Below are 16,256 nucleotides of genomic sequence, written 5' to 3' on the forward strand. Positions count from 1 at the left end.
TTACTAGATTGGGGTAGGCTAGTATATATGAAAGGGGGACAACGTGACGCGGTCATGTGTGTAGACAGTGAGTAATTGATCTGCAGTCAGAAGTATTATTGAGCACGTTCGTTGTTATAGCGTTTGTTTAGCGCGATTGTTGAAGTTGAGTGTATCGGTAAAGTTGTATTCGGAAAGAATAAACCAGTTTTATTAAGTAAAGAACTTGTGTCGCTTAAGTTTCGTCGGAACGAAGTTACGGAAAATCAATTAACAAACGGAGACGTAACAATATAATTCCAAGAAATTTAATGGATATTAAGACATATGCTAATGTTAAGAATCGTAAAAAAAATGGTTAATAACACAAAACCAATGTTATCAACTAATAAGTGTTAATTAAAAAATATTATTCAAACTGAGTATTATCATATTAGTGTATTTTATGAACATTGAGTGATCAATTGTGATTTATTATATTTTAAATACTACATTTCCCATGGGTAAGCTTTAAACTTGGCAGGACAGTAACTGAATGTACTATGTTATGTTAGTAAATACAAAAAATTCAATTAAGCTTTAAAAGAATGAGTTGGTGATTGGTGGTGTTGACTAGCTGCCTTCTCTCTAGTCTATTACTGCTAAATTAGGGATTGCTAGAGCAGATAACTCTCATGTAGCTTTGTGTAAAATTCAAAAACAAGACAAAACCTAAAAATCTCTCAATTATGTATTTAGAAAATTAAACACATTTACCTTATGGCTTTTGAAAAAAAAAAAAATTTTTGTCAACGTTGTTTAAAAAAGAAAATCATCTGCATATCTTTATTGCATGAATCTTGTTACTAATATTCAACTTATGCTTCAAGATGTATTGAAAAAACTGAAAAACTGAGTTAAATTATTCCAAAACAAAATTGCATTAGGTATTTTAATTGCTTACTTGTTTGAAGAGTAAACTACACTCAAAGGACTTCATTGTTCTAACAATTCCTGCAATACAATATATTCCAGGCTAGCTAAATCTCTTGAGTTCGTTGCAATGTCAACAGTGAATCAGTACTGGCTTTAGAAAGCTTGAGGCCCCAGCAAATCATTTGTCTTCCTTGTTTTTGGGTAAGGTGACAGGGTAGCCTACAGGCTGCTGATTTTGTTTTGTTTAGTCACAATTTAGTGTAATAATGGACAGCTGTCACCAAATTCTCTTTAAGCTGCAATTATTGTAAAATTTTAACTTACATTTTTTCTTCTTATCTCTGTATTGACTTTGTAAGTCATTATAATGATCATGATTGACTAATCCACTGTTAATTCTCATTCACTGTCTGGTTGTGTAGTAAAACACAAGTGTGTAATTAGCAAGTTAACACCAATGAACATATTGACTTATCAGAAAACAACTTGCACAAATCTACTAATGAGGTGAAATTACACAACTGTTGTCACCTAAACCTGTTTTGTTTTACTTCTTGTATATAATTTAGGGATGCCTTTGAATTATTCAGTATAAGCAGTGAATAAAAAAAAACATTTTCAGCAAGTTATTTGAAAAATTATGCATTTAATTTTATGTTTGTATTTTGTTTAACTTTTTAGTGAAAATGCTTAGTTTGTTTTGTGTCAAAGACCTTGACAATCTTATTCAAATAGATCAGATACCATGAAATAAAATTTGATAACTTACACTCTGTAGTATTAATATGAAATTTTAATTTTTAATTATCAGTGTGATTTGGCTACTGTTTCTGAAACAGTGATAGTTCCAAATTCATGGCCAGTCATAGAAGCTAGCCATATTTTGATGCAAGTTGGTCATAATTTTATTTGTCACTGACTGCTAATTCTACTGTATAATACACTATTAACCTCCAGCCAGTTTACTGATAATAGAAAGATTGGGACATAACTAGTTGTTTTTTTTCTTAGGTGTATGGGGCCCATATATAGGCAAGATGGCTGGAGTGAAAGTTCCTCTAATAGCTATGAAACATGCCTATGTGGTTACCAATAAAATTGAAGGTATTCAGAATATGCCTAATGCTCGTGATCATGATTTGTCAGTTTACCTTCGTCTGCAAGGAGATGCACTATCTATTGGAGGGTATGAACCCAACCCTATATTTTGGGAAAATGTAAGTAAATAGATTTTTTTCTTTGCGTGATGTCTTTTTATTATAATATCACATTTAATGTGGTAATACAGAAGAAAATGAAAGAGAGTAGAGAAATCAAGTTTTATAAATAAAGCAAAGAAGTTTTATATGCATCAAAACATGTAGACATGTCTATTGTCAAAAAATTTAAATCTACATAAGAACATAATCTTAGAAACGTTTTTAGATTTATTTAGTGTTTGAAACTTTTTTTAAAGTTAAATATCTGAATGTTGTTCTAAATGTTTCTGTTTTTGGTTGTACTTTTGAATTATTTGGTTAAAAAAATAATGCAAAATCTAATCCACTTGTTAATAAAAATATTTTATTTCTTCCACTTGAAGTTCCATGGTTAGTATAGCCAATGTTTATTGAAAGGTCTAACTTTACAAATAAACTATATCTAAGTGCAAATATTACTTGTCTAATTTCTTATCTCTACTCGTTGAAACACAAGATCATTGTTCATCAGACTGAACTAACTGACTAATAAACAAATTTCTGTAAAGACAGATTAAAAGCAAAGACTAATTTTCATTAGTGTAGGGCTTAAATATTTTGCTTTGTTACATTGCTGATTTGTTTGTTTCTTTCCCATTCATAGGGCTGAGCTTGGCTTTGGCTCCTTTTCATACGTTTGTGATACTGGAAACCTCATTTTCTCCTCCTAATTTACAACTCATAGTTCATCCTAACAGTGCTCACTGTGTCAATAGTTCTTTATTGCTCTAAGTCGAATTTTCTACTTTAGGGCCCTACAGTTCGGACTAACCTTGGCTCTTTATATGTTTTGTCAGGGGGAGGGGGTACAAACTCTTGCCCAACAGTCTATAAGTCTTTTGCACTCTTCCTAGATGATTGGTTATATCAGATATTTCTGCCTTTAATGTTGCCCACTTCTTGTACCATTCTTCTTATGTCATGCTATATCTTGGAAAATCCATCCTCCCTCAGACCTATGCAGCCCATGAAAGCTCTTTAGCTTTCACATCCATTTCCTTAACTTTCATCTCCCACTGGTACTCTATTTTTTATCCTGATTGGCTCTTCTGTCAGGTTTGTTCCTTATGGTGTTATATGGCATGCCTCCTTTTGGGTTCAAGTTCCTGACTTTTATTTCCTGGAACCCTTCTGTTTCCCACAATCAACCCTCTGTTACATTAACTCATTAGGCTGGTGTATTTGGACTTATCCATGAAAGCTCACCATCTCCACAATATTTTTTCTCATCATATCACCATATCTTTGGCTTCTCACCTTCGCCATCTGTTGGAGGAGATCATCCAGGCTGTAATGTAAACTACTCCCAATATCTTTGTTGCTCATTATCTGCATGATCTGGATGTATCTTCCTCTGATAGATATTGTCTCTCTCCCATGGTGATTCTACAACATACATCCATTCACCTTTGTCTGGGGTAAGTCTTTATCACTTCCTTTCATTTCAGCAACTCTAGTTTTAGCCACTGCTATAGGGATCCACTCTGCAGTGGGTATTGCCTGGTCAGATATACTTTTGCTTCACACCCACATGATTTACTGTTTGCTACATAATGCTCACTGTAGAAATGGTGTGTTTTTGCAAGACCACTGATGGCTAACTCAATGATATATATATTAGATATCAATAATCTTCAATTTATGATGGACCATCAGTCATGGACTTCCAGAGCAAAGCAGAAGGGGATTTCTGTCCATCCCTGCTGACCCTTTGATCGAATAAATCTGGGATGGTCTGCTTTTCAAAGTAGGAAATTATGGACACCTATTGCACTGTTTTTGGTGTGACGTTTTTCCAGACTCCCCACCACATTTTTCCCCCTTTTTTCTTCAAGTAGAACATACGAGTCCTTACCACTTCCCAGTTCCCAATTGCTGTGGTGGTAGATCATAAAGGCCTCCTCCTGATTGAGTTTCAAAATTTATTTGCCATACATATTCATGATTATCCACTCATGGATACTTTTTCCGAGGTGGACACATTTTGGTTGGAGTGAGTCTCATCTATGTGGGATCCTCTTTTATAATGCCAGGCTCAAGGTAACTATGTCCTGTTCACATGTCTCTTTTCTTATTAATTCCTGTTGCAGGAGTTTCTTTACGTGAGTTTGGGGGACTTTGTCTGCCTCGTAATGTTGGCTACAGGACATATGTACACTGTTCCTATGGTTGAGTGAATGTTCCATGCCTTCCTCGTAATTCCAGATGCAGAATGTTTCCTCCCTGCTTTTACAGTTATGATTTTGCTCATAATATTGGTTACGGCTATTGTCTTGTGTTTGCAGTGGAGTTTAGACAACACCATGACCCCATGATGCAGAGTTCTGTTTGTTGTACTGTTATAGTTGCTTTGAGAATTTGTCCAGTTTTGACCAAAAGCTCACTTCCTCTTCATAACTCCAGTTCCTTGATGTATGGCACTCTGTTTCCTTATGACTGAGGTTGATGGGTGTACATAACATGGTCAACATACTCTAGCCACATTGTTGATGTTACAATTTTTTTTTATCCTCAACCTCCTACTGTCAAGGACGAGTTATGAAACCTTGTCTGTCCGGTTGAGGTTGGGAATGCACATAACTAATTCTTTTTATATGTTGCTACAGCTTGCACTTCTCAGAACATATTACACTTGTGCAACTAATTTCCTTTTACAGATTTGTTTCATACTTTCTGGGTGAAGAGCGTACCTGTTCCAGAAGTTGTGCAGTTCCCCACAAATGTGCTTCGTTTTCATCTCTGAGCACATCTGTTCATTCTGGATGGTCACTTTCTGCTTGGTTCCTATGTTATGCGCCTAAACTGCCCCCCACCCCCCCATCTTTTCAATGTGGGATATTGGAAGTTGTAGGTGGCCTTGGCCCACCAACATTCTACCCTTGCTAACTTGGTAGCTCGTTTGGCACAGTTGGGGATGAGTGAGGCACCAGTTCCTGTGTCCCGACTTTTCCCTACCCAACATCTTCCTGTCCCACAGTTCGACGATTTACCCAATGAGGCACGATCCGCCAACAGCAGTACCAGTGACTACGTTTTTGGATCAGGCCCAGTGGAGGCTTGTCTCTTGAATTCTATTCATTGATGGGGACCTTTTCTCACAGATGTTTGGGTTCACAGAGTGCTCTTGGAGAGATATATTATCCTCCTTTCTCTCCCTTCTTCCCTTATCCAGTGTTCCCCTTCCCTTCTCCTCAGGATCTCTTGACGTGCCATCATCTGTCAGGGCAGTTCAGGACCTCATTGCACAAAAGGCTATCAAATCAGCTCCACCAGGTTCCCAAGGTTTTACTCCCACCTGTTTGTAGTTCCCAAAAAGACCAGGGACTGGCATCCTGTTATCAATTTATCCCATCTCAATCAGTATGATCACACTCCTCACTTTACAATAGAGACATACTTTTCTCTTTGGTAGACATTTTCTCCCGGTCATTGGATGACCAAGGTAAATGTTTCTGATGCTTATCTACACATTCCTGTGGCGGAGTGTCCATCTAGGGGTTGCATACCAGTTTTGCACATTACCTTTCAGCCTAGCCTCATCACCATATGTGTTTTGTTGTGTAGTCTGCTCCTTTGCTCGACATATTCATGCCATGGGATTGTACTTCCATGTTTATATTGACGACTGGACTCTTCTTGCTCATTCTAAATGGGAATTGGCCTGTCACAACCGTCAGCTTCTGGCTGAAGCTGTGCGGTGGGCTAATTGGTCAAATTGGAGAAGTCTTTCCTTTGTCCTACGCTGAATACATCTGAAATTATAGGAACAGATCACATGATCTAATGAGGGGCACCACACCACATCTGAGCCAGGTTTTTCTCCACCAGGAACATCAACATGATCAGGAGGACCAGACATGGTGGAATATGAAAGGAGCACATCTGCATGGGAGAGGATAGTTTAGCAATGTGATCTTAAAAAATTAGAATTGCTCAATTATACAATGGAAAGTGGGCAATTGAGGATGTGTCTTGTGGTGTAGAGTGGCTAGGGTCCAACAGACCATATTCAGTAAGTCAACTACATCCAAAACCTCAATTGCTGGGTACCAAAATCCTTGCAAGGGTAGGATTAAGATCATACTGTCTTCACCTCAAGTCCCAGAGTCAAGAGGGAACCTAACATTCGACTCCAGGAACTCACAGGGTGGCTAATACCAGGGAAGTATCACATGCACCCAACCCTCGCAACCATGAAACCAACACAAAACAATTCCAGATTGGTAACAACCTCATCACCCAACAAGGGAAAATTCAGGACAGAAGTGGATATGGGCCATGTAGATCTTCTGTGACCCACAACACAGAAGAAATGTTGAGAGAAGGGAGATAGATAACTCGAAACCTGTGTGAGGACTTATGTAATTGGTTCACTTGATCTCCAAAACCTCACTAACTGGGTTCTGACATCTATGTGAGGGTAGGAGGAGGACACCAAATCGGAGGAGTGAATTGCATTTGGGCATCTCAACTCCAGAAATTAGTTACTCTTCTGGAGGGTCTTGTAACTCCCTCTACATTGGCAGAACACCACTGCCCTACTCTGAACTGAATGGTTATAGCCATCTCTGTGGAACATATTCAGCAAGTTGTGTCCATGGTCATTGACCCCAGTGGCTTGAAACTGATAAGTAGTAAGGACTCTTGTACTCCACTTGAAGAAAGGGGAAAAAAGAGTGTAGTGGAGTCTGGAGGGACTGCCACAACCGAGACAGTGCAATGGGTGATCACAAAACCCTATTTTTAAAAGCAAACTACATCAATTTATTCAACCTAGGCATGTAGGGATGGGCAGCAATCTCCTTCTGCTTTACCCATGCTATTCATGGGTGGTATGGTCCGGGACAGGCATGTTATGACGCAATTATCACGAGGAATTTACACTCTAGTGATTTTGTAAAACACCCTATTTCAAGAGTGAGTGTACATAGCCATGGAAAATGTATAAGAATCAACATGGCTTACAGTGCAGATTTGATAACAAGATGTCTGTGAATGGTTATAGCCATCTAAGTGGAGCCCATTCCGAGTACAGACAGAAAACCTGGTCAGGCACTGCTTGCCACAGAGTGGGATCCAAAGTGAAGCTGAAAGAAAAGAAAGCATTAGTAAGGACTTACTTTGTGTCACAGCCACGCTGAAGTTTGTAGAATAGCCACAGGTGGCAGGCAATACCCCGAGAAAGCAGAAACAGTGGTGTAGGTAGTTGGAGATGAACGTGTGCAGAGTCATCCACATTCCCGATAATAAAATATCCTCCAATAGCCAATGAAGATGAGTGGCAAGGGAGAAGGTAAGGTGATGGATTTGAGGTGAAGAAACATAAAAGAGATCATGCTGCAAAGGAAACAAGGAGGAATAGGCCAACTGGATCAAATGTGGAACCCAATTGTTCAGGGTAACCAAGGAAAGATCACGGGAAAAGGAAGGTTGCCAAGGGATAAAAAGGCGGGAATGAGGACCCTGGAAGGAAGCCATGTGAGCAATATAACAATGGAGCACATGAACAGGACAGTGGAACCTATTCAGATGAGAAAGAAGATAAAGATGAGATATAAAGGATAGGCAGATATGGGAAAAGGAGAACTGACCTTCTCGAGCTGCAGAGGTCTTAGGAAGGAAAGCACAATCCGGATAAAGTATAAGGTAGGAGGAGGGTACAAGGTCCTGGCAACATTGAGCTCGAAAATGTCCGACCTATGATGTCCACAGGCCAGGAGGAGAAGGAAATATGCCTTCAAAGAGAGGTGAAACAGGGAACACATAGACAGAGGTTCAAATGGAGGTACATTAATGTGGCATGAAGGACCACATTAATGTCCCAGTCTGGAAGCAATGGATGTCTCAGTGGCCGACATATCCAGAAGGAACAGATCAACATGGAAAGGATAGGAAAAACAAAAACCCTGCAAAAACTGGAAAAATGGAAGGTATGGGATAATGCCTCCCAAAACCCCGAAATCGAGGAGACCGAAGGAACTCCTCTCAAAGAGTCACATAAGAAACAATGAGATACAGGCAACCATTAGGTGAGAAGCCCAGAAACCCTTAGTCAATGCCCAGGAGTGATAAAAGCTCAACTTGGGTTGATAGATGGCCAAAGAAGAAGGGCAAATTTAAAGGGCTAAATGTGAAGCTACTCTGTAAGAGAAACTGGAACTCCTTGCCAAGGACCTGACAAAAGCCAGGCATGAAAATGAAAAATGGATGGTGTGGGATAGAACAACGGTGACTTAGGTTGGTGGAGCAGATCGGGATGGAAGGGAAGAGGAGGGACCACCTGCAGTTGGAGCAACTGAGGGAACCAAGGTTGAGTGGCCAGTAAAAAGCAATCAGAAGGACCATGCATAGAGTGGCATGAATGAGGGAGACTACCCAATGAAGTAAACGGATTGGAGGGTAAAAATAAAAAAAAAGATGAGACAAATCCTGGCTGAAAGCATCAATAGCCAAGGCTCAAGGATGAGGAACCAGGGACCAAAACCAAGGTAATTTATGATTGGAGATGATAGCAAAGCCATTGATATGGGTCAAATCTAGATGCTGACAGAATCACCAAAAAAATGGCAGGATGCAGAGACCACTCCATGGGATAAATGCAATCAAATTAGGAAAGTTGATTGGCTACAAGATTGAAAGCACTTGATACACGACATACCATCAAACAAATTCGATGTTTGTGGGCCCAATAAAGAAGATCCATAATGCAAAAACAGGGATCTAGGCCTGGTGCTGCCTTGGTGATTGATATAAGCCACCACAGTAGAATTGTTGGAATAGATAATAACCAGCTGGCAGTTGACAACAGAAAGAAAATTATCCAAAGCCCAACAAAAAGCCAGGATTTTGAGAACATTGATGTGAATAGAACTCTCCTCCAAACAGACCAACATTTCGAAACCTCCTAGTGATCCACCTAGGCACCCCAGCCCTGAAGGGATGCATCTGTGAACAGATGTCAATCTGGCCACAGAGGAGGAAGTGTGACCCCCACTAATGTGTGGGTCTTCTTCAACCACCAATAGAGATCGTCAACAAGGGATGAGAGAATGGGTATAGAAGTATCCAAGGGATCCTGGGCGAGGTTCCCTTGATCTTGATGGACACATTGAAGAAACTGCATATGGGCCCAGCCCAGGGTATGAGAGGGGTCATGGAGGACCACATCCCCAACAGCAATAAAAACTCGTAAGCTGTAAGTGAGGGAGCAGACAGGGCTTTCCAAATGGATAAAGTGCTTCCCTTGCACTGGTCTCTCCTCCATTTCAATGTGGGATTCAAGCTAATCTTATGAGAAAGAGAGAGTACCTTATCAGAAGTTATAATTTTTCTTAATGAAAATTTGTTTCTTATAGGTACTTCCCTCCTCTCACACTTCCCACCCATCCTCCCCACAATCTTCCAGTGGTCACATCTTCTACCAAACTTTGGAGTGGTAGTTCGGTAGTGGTGTGTAGAGGGAGTCACATGTGTCACATGATAGTGGTGCTCTCCTATTGGTGAAGTGACACATGACGATTTGCATAAGAAACATGTTAGAACTTTGTATTCCAACAGAGGAATGATGAAGGCTTGTGGCATGTGTTTCTGAAAAGTTTGCATACAGAGGGCAGCACATAACGAGAAAAGCTAATCTTGTGAGAAGAGGGAAGTACCTATTGGAAATACTTTTCATTTAGGAAAATTATAACTTTGCATGATGTAACTGATCCCCTTGCCCATCTAAATTATTTTTGGATGACAATATTATGAAGATAATCATTGAAGAAACCAACCTGTTGCCTCGTTCTCAATTAAACATGTGGGTGCCTGTGACAAAGGATGAATTGTGGGTGTTTTTTGAACTTTCATTTTTACAAAGTGTGCTTGGAAGACTGAAACGAAAATTATATTGGATAAAAAATCACATGGTTCTGACACAAACAATGAAAGAGTGCCATTTCAGTGAAAGCTTTGATCCTGAAAATCATTCTGCCCACACTCAATTTGGGAGGTGAACCAGAAACTGTTGTCTAATTTTCTGTATATTTGAGATTGTAACATCATCACAGGGTACTATATTGTATGAGAAGTACAGTAACTATGGGCTCTCTACTTTCTCTGTGTTGAGTTTCATGGAATTTTTACTCAACCAAGGTTACTGTGTAACATTTGACAGCTATTATCATTGCACCTATATAATTTGTTTGTACCACATAAAACTGATGTGTATGGAACTATCAAATGTAACCAGACTGACTTTCCAGCTGCTTTGAAAATATCACAATTTTCTAAAGGTGAGCATAGTGCTTGGCAGAGAGAAAAGATGAGAGTACTAAAATGGAAAGGTAAGAAACACATATATTTAGCAAGTACCATCCACAATGCAACATTGTCCAAAATAACTCAATGTGGAGTGAAGGAGATAGAAAAGCCCAAAGTTGTAATAAATTATAATCATACTATGCTTGTAGTGGATTGTACAAATCAGGGCACGATGTTCTATTCAATTATACAGAAACAGCAAAAGCATTATTACAAGAAGATTTTTTGGCACCACTTGGAGCAATCATTAAGGAATGTATGTTATTTTCCATCAAAATAGTGGGGACAAACTGGAACATGTTGAGAAACCTAAGAGAAGGTGACAGAAAGGCCAAAATAAGGACGTTCATCTCTTCTATCAGGAAATCAGGAGCATCTTGCAGGACACCATTTTGCCAAAAATGTACCCTTCATTGAAAAGAAACAGCTTCCCACAAGAATGCATGTAGTGTGTTGCTCTAAAAAAGGGATGCCTGTGGCATAAAAAATCAGAAAAGAAACCACATTCTGATGTCTTTCTTGCAACATTGGATTGTGTGAAATGTCCTACTTCAAGGACTACCACACGAAATCCAAAATCTAATCACTGAAACCAGATTACAGATACATATATATAAAGATTTTCTTTTTTTATTTTGTAGGAATTTATACTAGATTATTTTCCTGCTTTTAGGACTATCATGCCAAAGAATTGCTGATTATTGCAGTTTATGCAAGTCCATTTTAATTTTTACATGTAAGTAATACAGTGCAAGCACTAATACAGATTTTTAGAAAAGAAGGAAGGGTTCTGGCTGGAAAAGAGGTATAGGTGGGTTTTCTAGGTCAATTTTGCCATTTTTCCTTAAAATCTCGCAATTTTTTTAGCAAAAATCTTCCAAAATGGGGGTCTAGACCCCCCTGTATCCAGCAGTGCATGCAAAAAAATAGGAGTATTTACTACTCTTTTGGTAATATATATATGACTTTTAAATTTAGTTTCTTAATAAGGAAAAACTGAAAATTTTGCACATAAAAAGTGATACCTATGGTATAAAAAAATTTGTAAATATAAGAACATGAAAAAGGTTAACATGTGTAAGCTAGATTTAGCAAGGCTTCTCAGTGGCTCAAAGGTAAATCTGAAGCAGTTTTATGCTAAATATCATGTTTTGATATCCATGGTGGAAAATATAGCCTGTTGTGTAGTTTTGTGCTTAACAACACACAAACAAACAAATATCTAGAAAGACCTGTATCTTTAATAAGTAGTTCAGAGCTAGAATTTGCATGTTGGGTTCAAGTGGAACAAATACACAATAACATTTTTGAAATTGTTACTTCTGTGTTCTTAGTAGCATAAATTTCTTCTTCAGACAAAGATCAAATTTTTTACATTAAAACATTTTTTTTCATTTTTGATAAAGGTGGACAAGAATTTTGCTTTCAGTTTATTTGAGTTGGACTGGGATGTCTTTGGGACTCATATTGAGAATGCTGTTCACAGGGTGCCAGTTTTAGAGAATACAGGGATTAAATCGACTGTTTGTGGACCAGGTATATTTGAAACTAATAAGTCAAATGTAATAGTCTTAAGTACGTCAAATGTTGTTTGTATTACTTAAATTTTTTAACATTCATGAATTAGTAAGTTAAATTTTAGATTCATGCAGTTGTTTATTTAATCATGTGGATAAATAATACCAGCAGTAAGATACTTTTTATTGTTTAGAATATTAATACTTGGTGGAAATAGTATTATATGTTTTTGTTACAAACTATTAAAAAAGGTGCGTGTGTGTGTATACACATGTATATTTAAACTAAAACTTAAAGATATGTCATATATATATATATATATATTTGATTTTTCTGATATATTTGCAGAATCTTTCACACCTGATCATAAACCTCTACTTGGAGAGGATCCTGTTGTGCGAGGTTTTTTTCATGGCTGTGGATTCAACAGCTTGGGAATGAATGCTGGAGGAGGTTGTGGACGGGAATTGGCTCGCTGGGTTGTTCATGGTCGGCCTGAACTTGACATGTATGGCTATGATATCAGGTATGATTATGAAGCTCATCCCTTTGCATACTTAGTGATGCTATGTTTGTAAAAAACAATTCTGATGTAATGTCATATGCATGGTATGAAATCATTTATGCATATATTTACTTAGAACCACTCTTTCTCTATATACAGTTAGTGTAACGTAAGTGATTTGGCTACAGTATGAAAAAATTGGTACACAGTTTGGATGGTTTTTATATACAGAATGTGCTGATTGACATACAAGCAGATTGAGATGTCTACTAAAGTATATTTTATTTATATGATCATGGCACATGTGGAAAAATAAACGTATGGTAACAGGTAATTAAATCATTGCCACATACATGGAGAGAAATACAAGTAAATGTTTATTTATAGGTAAAATTTCAGGTTAAAAATTCTAAAGCTCTCAACCCTTAATTTTGATCCAATTTTAAAAAAATACAGAAAACAAATGTCAAACTTCATCCATTTTGAACTGTATTTAGAGGTTACTTAATAAGGTTGAAATTCTAGACTGCAAGGGCTTGGTACCGCATGTACTATATGATATAAAACATGTTTGTTATCTCTTATAAATTATTTATTTAAAGTAGATTATTTCATTGTATATACAATAATATAATTATATGATTTTAGTGTGATTAGTCACGTTTGTATTGTTATTGTTTCCTTTTTGCTGTTAGGAAAGTGTCTTCTATGATCATGCACAAGTTTAAGGAGGAATTGTTTCTCTTATTCTCACTTTCTTATGATGGCATTATACTCCTCAATAAGGGATACATCTTTTTCAGCATTGTCATTTACCACATGTGTTGGATTATCTGTAGTGCCTCCTTGTAGTTTTCTCATAACCTGGGTTATAATCCAGACATCCAAATAAAATTCCAAGGCACCTGAAGAAGTCTGTTGTGTTCTTTGTGATGACATCTTCAATTTATGTGTTCTCAGACTTCCTAATATTCAGCTGGATGTGCTTTTAGGTTCATTCATGAATTCCTTCTCATTTAATGCCTTTACCTTTGCTTATTTTGTCTCTGTGGATACAACTGAATCAAAAAATACCAAATCAATAAGTTCCACATTAAGATACCATAGACATCCATAAAATGTTTGACAGGCAGATTTTGAAAGAACTGAATTCACTTACTTATACATAACAAGACATTGTTGGAAGTTAAAATCATTACCAGAAACAGAAATGGCATCAGAAGCAGTGAACCATACCTTAAGATAGGCTCAAACAACAGAGATGTCAAATGTTACAGAGTTCTCTTTCCTCACAGCTATTAAGTTTAAACTGTCTCATAAACATCCATATCTTGAGGGCACATAATGCCTTGGCTATCCATTGTGCATGATTCAGTATTCCAGGTGCTATGAATAGCACTCCACTAGAAGGAATGCCACCAAGAAAGTTTATGGCTACTTCAAGAAGCTCTTGATAGTTTCTAGTTTGGCTAACCTTAAGTTGTCTTGTAGTAAACTCAGTGACTGTCCTTAACTTCTTCTGTGGCTTTTGCTACTTCATCATGGTTAGCAGCAGTTTCTTAACTGGACTGGTCCATATATTCCCAGTCTTGCTGGTATCAATTTAAAATTGCAATATCTGGACAGGGGAAAGCCACAAACAGTCTTTGAAAACATGCCAGAGCAGGTTCTAAGATATGATATTGGCATGCCAGTTACAGAAGATTATTGTTTATTATTTGTTCTAACAGCATATATACTCCATTTCTGTAACCAATGTTCTTTGCTGTTGTATAGCAAACCACTTTTACACAATGAGTGACTCTCCACTCTTCCAGCAAATGTGCCACAGCAGTGTTATCAAAGTGAATTACAAGAGAAATGGTTGATGGTTAGCTCCTAGACGTCATAACCAAGACTATGAGCTGTGGAAGTAAGGACAAATGTTGCCTTTCTATCACTCAACTTGTTTCTGTTCATAACTGCTGCTAAACTAGGAGTGATAATATTTCTTTTTGCCCTTTTTTCTTTAGGTTTTGAAGATGATTAATCTCTAATTGCTCTTCTATTCTCATCACTGTTATTGGTACTGTATTCACAAATTTAATCATCACTGCTATAGAATTATTTACAACAACTGACAATATCATTCCAGATCTGCTGTTCCTGTTCTGCATGCCATTTCCTGTTCATACCTACCTCACTTCTTTTCTCAGCCCTTAAATCATTTAAAAAGAACCTTATCTATCTGGCCCATGCACCAACAACATCATCTTTCCCTTTGAACAAAAAGAAAATCCTTGTCTTTTGAGATTGTAATCAGGGTCAGAGCATCCCTATGAGTGATGTCAAAAAGGTTATCCAGATTATTGACGAACTCTGTTTCATTAACTGTTTCAGTTTTCCTTTTTGAATTTTTCTTTAATTTTGCCCATTTTTCAAAAAGCTTCTCCAGTTTGATAACAGCATGATGTCCTGGATGAATTGAAATACAAACCTTGTTCCAAAAAGTTACAGCCTCCTTGATCACAACATTTGAGCTTTCACAAACTGTCATCTTTAATGTTTTGGTGATGGTTGAAAAACACATGCAGCACTTGACTATTTGAAAGTAATTTGCTTCCTGTTAGTACAGTTTCTTCTGAACCAAGCAGCCAATGTGAAGTCTTACTTCTTGTAAGATATTTGGAATGATATGTCAATACAGTGTAAGCTGAAATGATACAGAAGAGTCTGCCTAAATGCTTATACATCCTCATAGAAATTCTAGAAACTACTGTCATATCATACAGAATATTCCTGAAGTAAAAAGTGACAGCATGAATTATTTACATATGGAATGTTTGGGATCTTTCTGAATAATGTGGAATACACTGAAAGGTTCCATAATGTGCTAGTTTATTGTGTGATATGTTAGAACAACCCAGAATAGGTATATATATATAATTCAAGCTACATCATAAAATTTCAACTACTTTGAATAACCCCTAAATGTTCTTCAATATAAATGAAATTTGACATGAATTACTTACTTATACACTGAGTGGTCACAAGTAAATAGACACCTAATTTTTCGTCATTTAACTGATTTATGCTAACTAATTTGTGTTCACAGAGCACTATATAAATGAAAATGGTCCGCACACTAGTTATCTTCTGCTACATCATGCATAGAACTCAAGGTTCTCTCAAATTGTCAAATTTTGTTAGAGGAAGGGTAGTTGGTCAAACAGATGGTGGAAATTTCGCAGAATTTGGGAATCACGCTTTCAACAGTCAACAGAATCATCGTGCAGTTCAGGAAATATGGCAAGAAAAGAACTGAGCAGCATCTGGGTCGTCCTGGTCCATCGTAGAGGACAAAAAGGGCTGTCAAGAGGAGCATTGAAATGGATCCCAGATTAACGACTGCAGAAGTGGCCAAAGTTGGTGGGATAAGCCCGAAATCTGTTCAACGGATTCTCCACAGATTGGGTTATTGTTGCAGAGCAGCTAGATGGAAACCCTTATTAAGACCTGCCAACATAGTCAGACGAAAGAAGTGGGCAAGTGATATGATGACCATGCCTCTGGACTTTTCGAAGACCGTATTGTTTTCAGACAAATCAAGATTCGCTCAATTTTCAGACAGTGGAAGGATATGGGTCTGGAGAATGCCTCACCAAGAGTTTTGGCTCAACAAATTGCAGCCAATTGTGAAGCATGGTGGTTTCAGCGTGATGGTTTGGGGAGCTATTTGGGTTGGTGGAAGATCGAGCTAAGTGGAGTGCACTAAATACATCAAAATATTGGAGGAAGGACTCTTGCCATTTATTCCT

At 37.7% G+C, this 16,256-nt stretch overlaps 1 protein-coding gene across 1 annotated transcript in view; it reads left to right on the top strand.

The window, feature by feature from the left end:
- LOC106471624 (sarcosine dehydrogenase, mitochondrial-like) overlaps positions 1-16,256 on the top strand; it is a 65,839-nt gene that overhangs the window by 28,228 nt on the left and 21,355 nt on the right. The window contains exons 7-9 of the mRNA XM_013932236.2: positions 1,906-2,111; positions 11,843-11,972; positions 12,303-12,480. Coding sequence (XP_013787690.1) covers positions 1,906-2,111; positions 11,843-11,972; positions 12,303-12,480 — 514 coding nt within the window. The remainder of the gene's footprint in view (positions 1-1,905; positions 2,112-11,842; positions 11,973-12,302; positions 12,481-16,256) is intronic.

This window comes from Limulus polyphemus, unplaced genomic scaffold (genome assembly GCF_000517525.1).
Source record: "Limulus polyphemus unplaced genomic scaffold, Limulus_polyphemus-2.1.2 Scaffold4741, whole genome shotgun sequence".
NCBI lineage: Eukaryota > Metazoa > Arthropoda > Merostomata > Xiphosura > Limulidae > Limulus > Limulus polyphemus.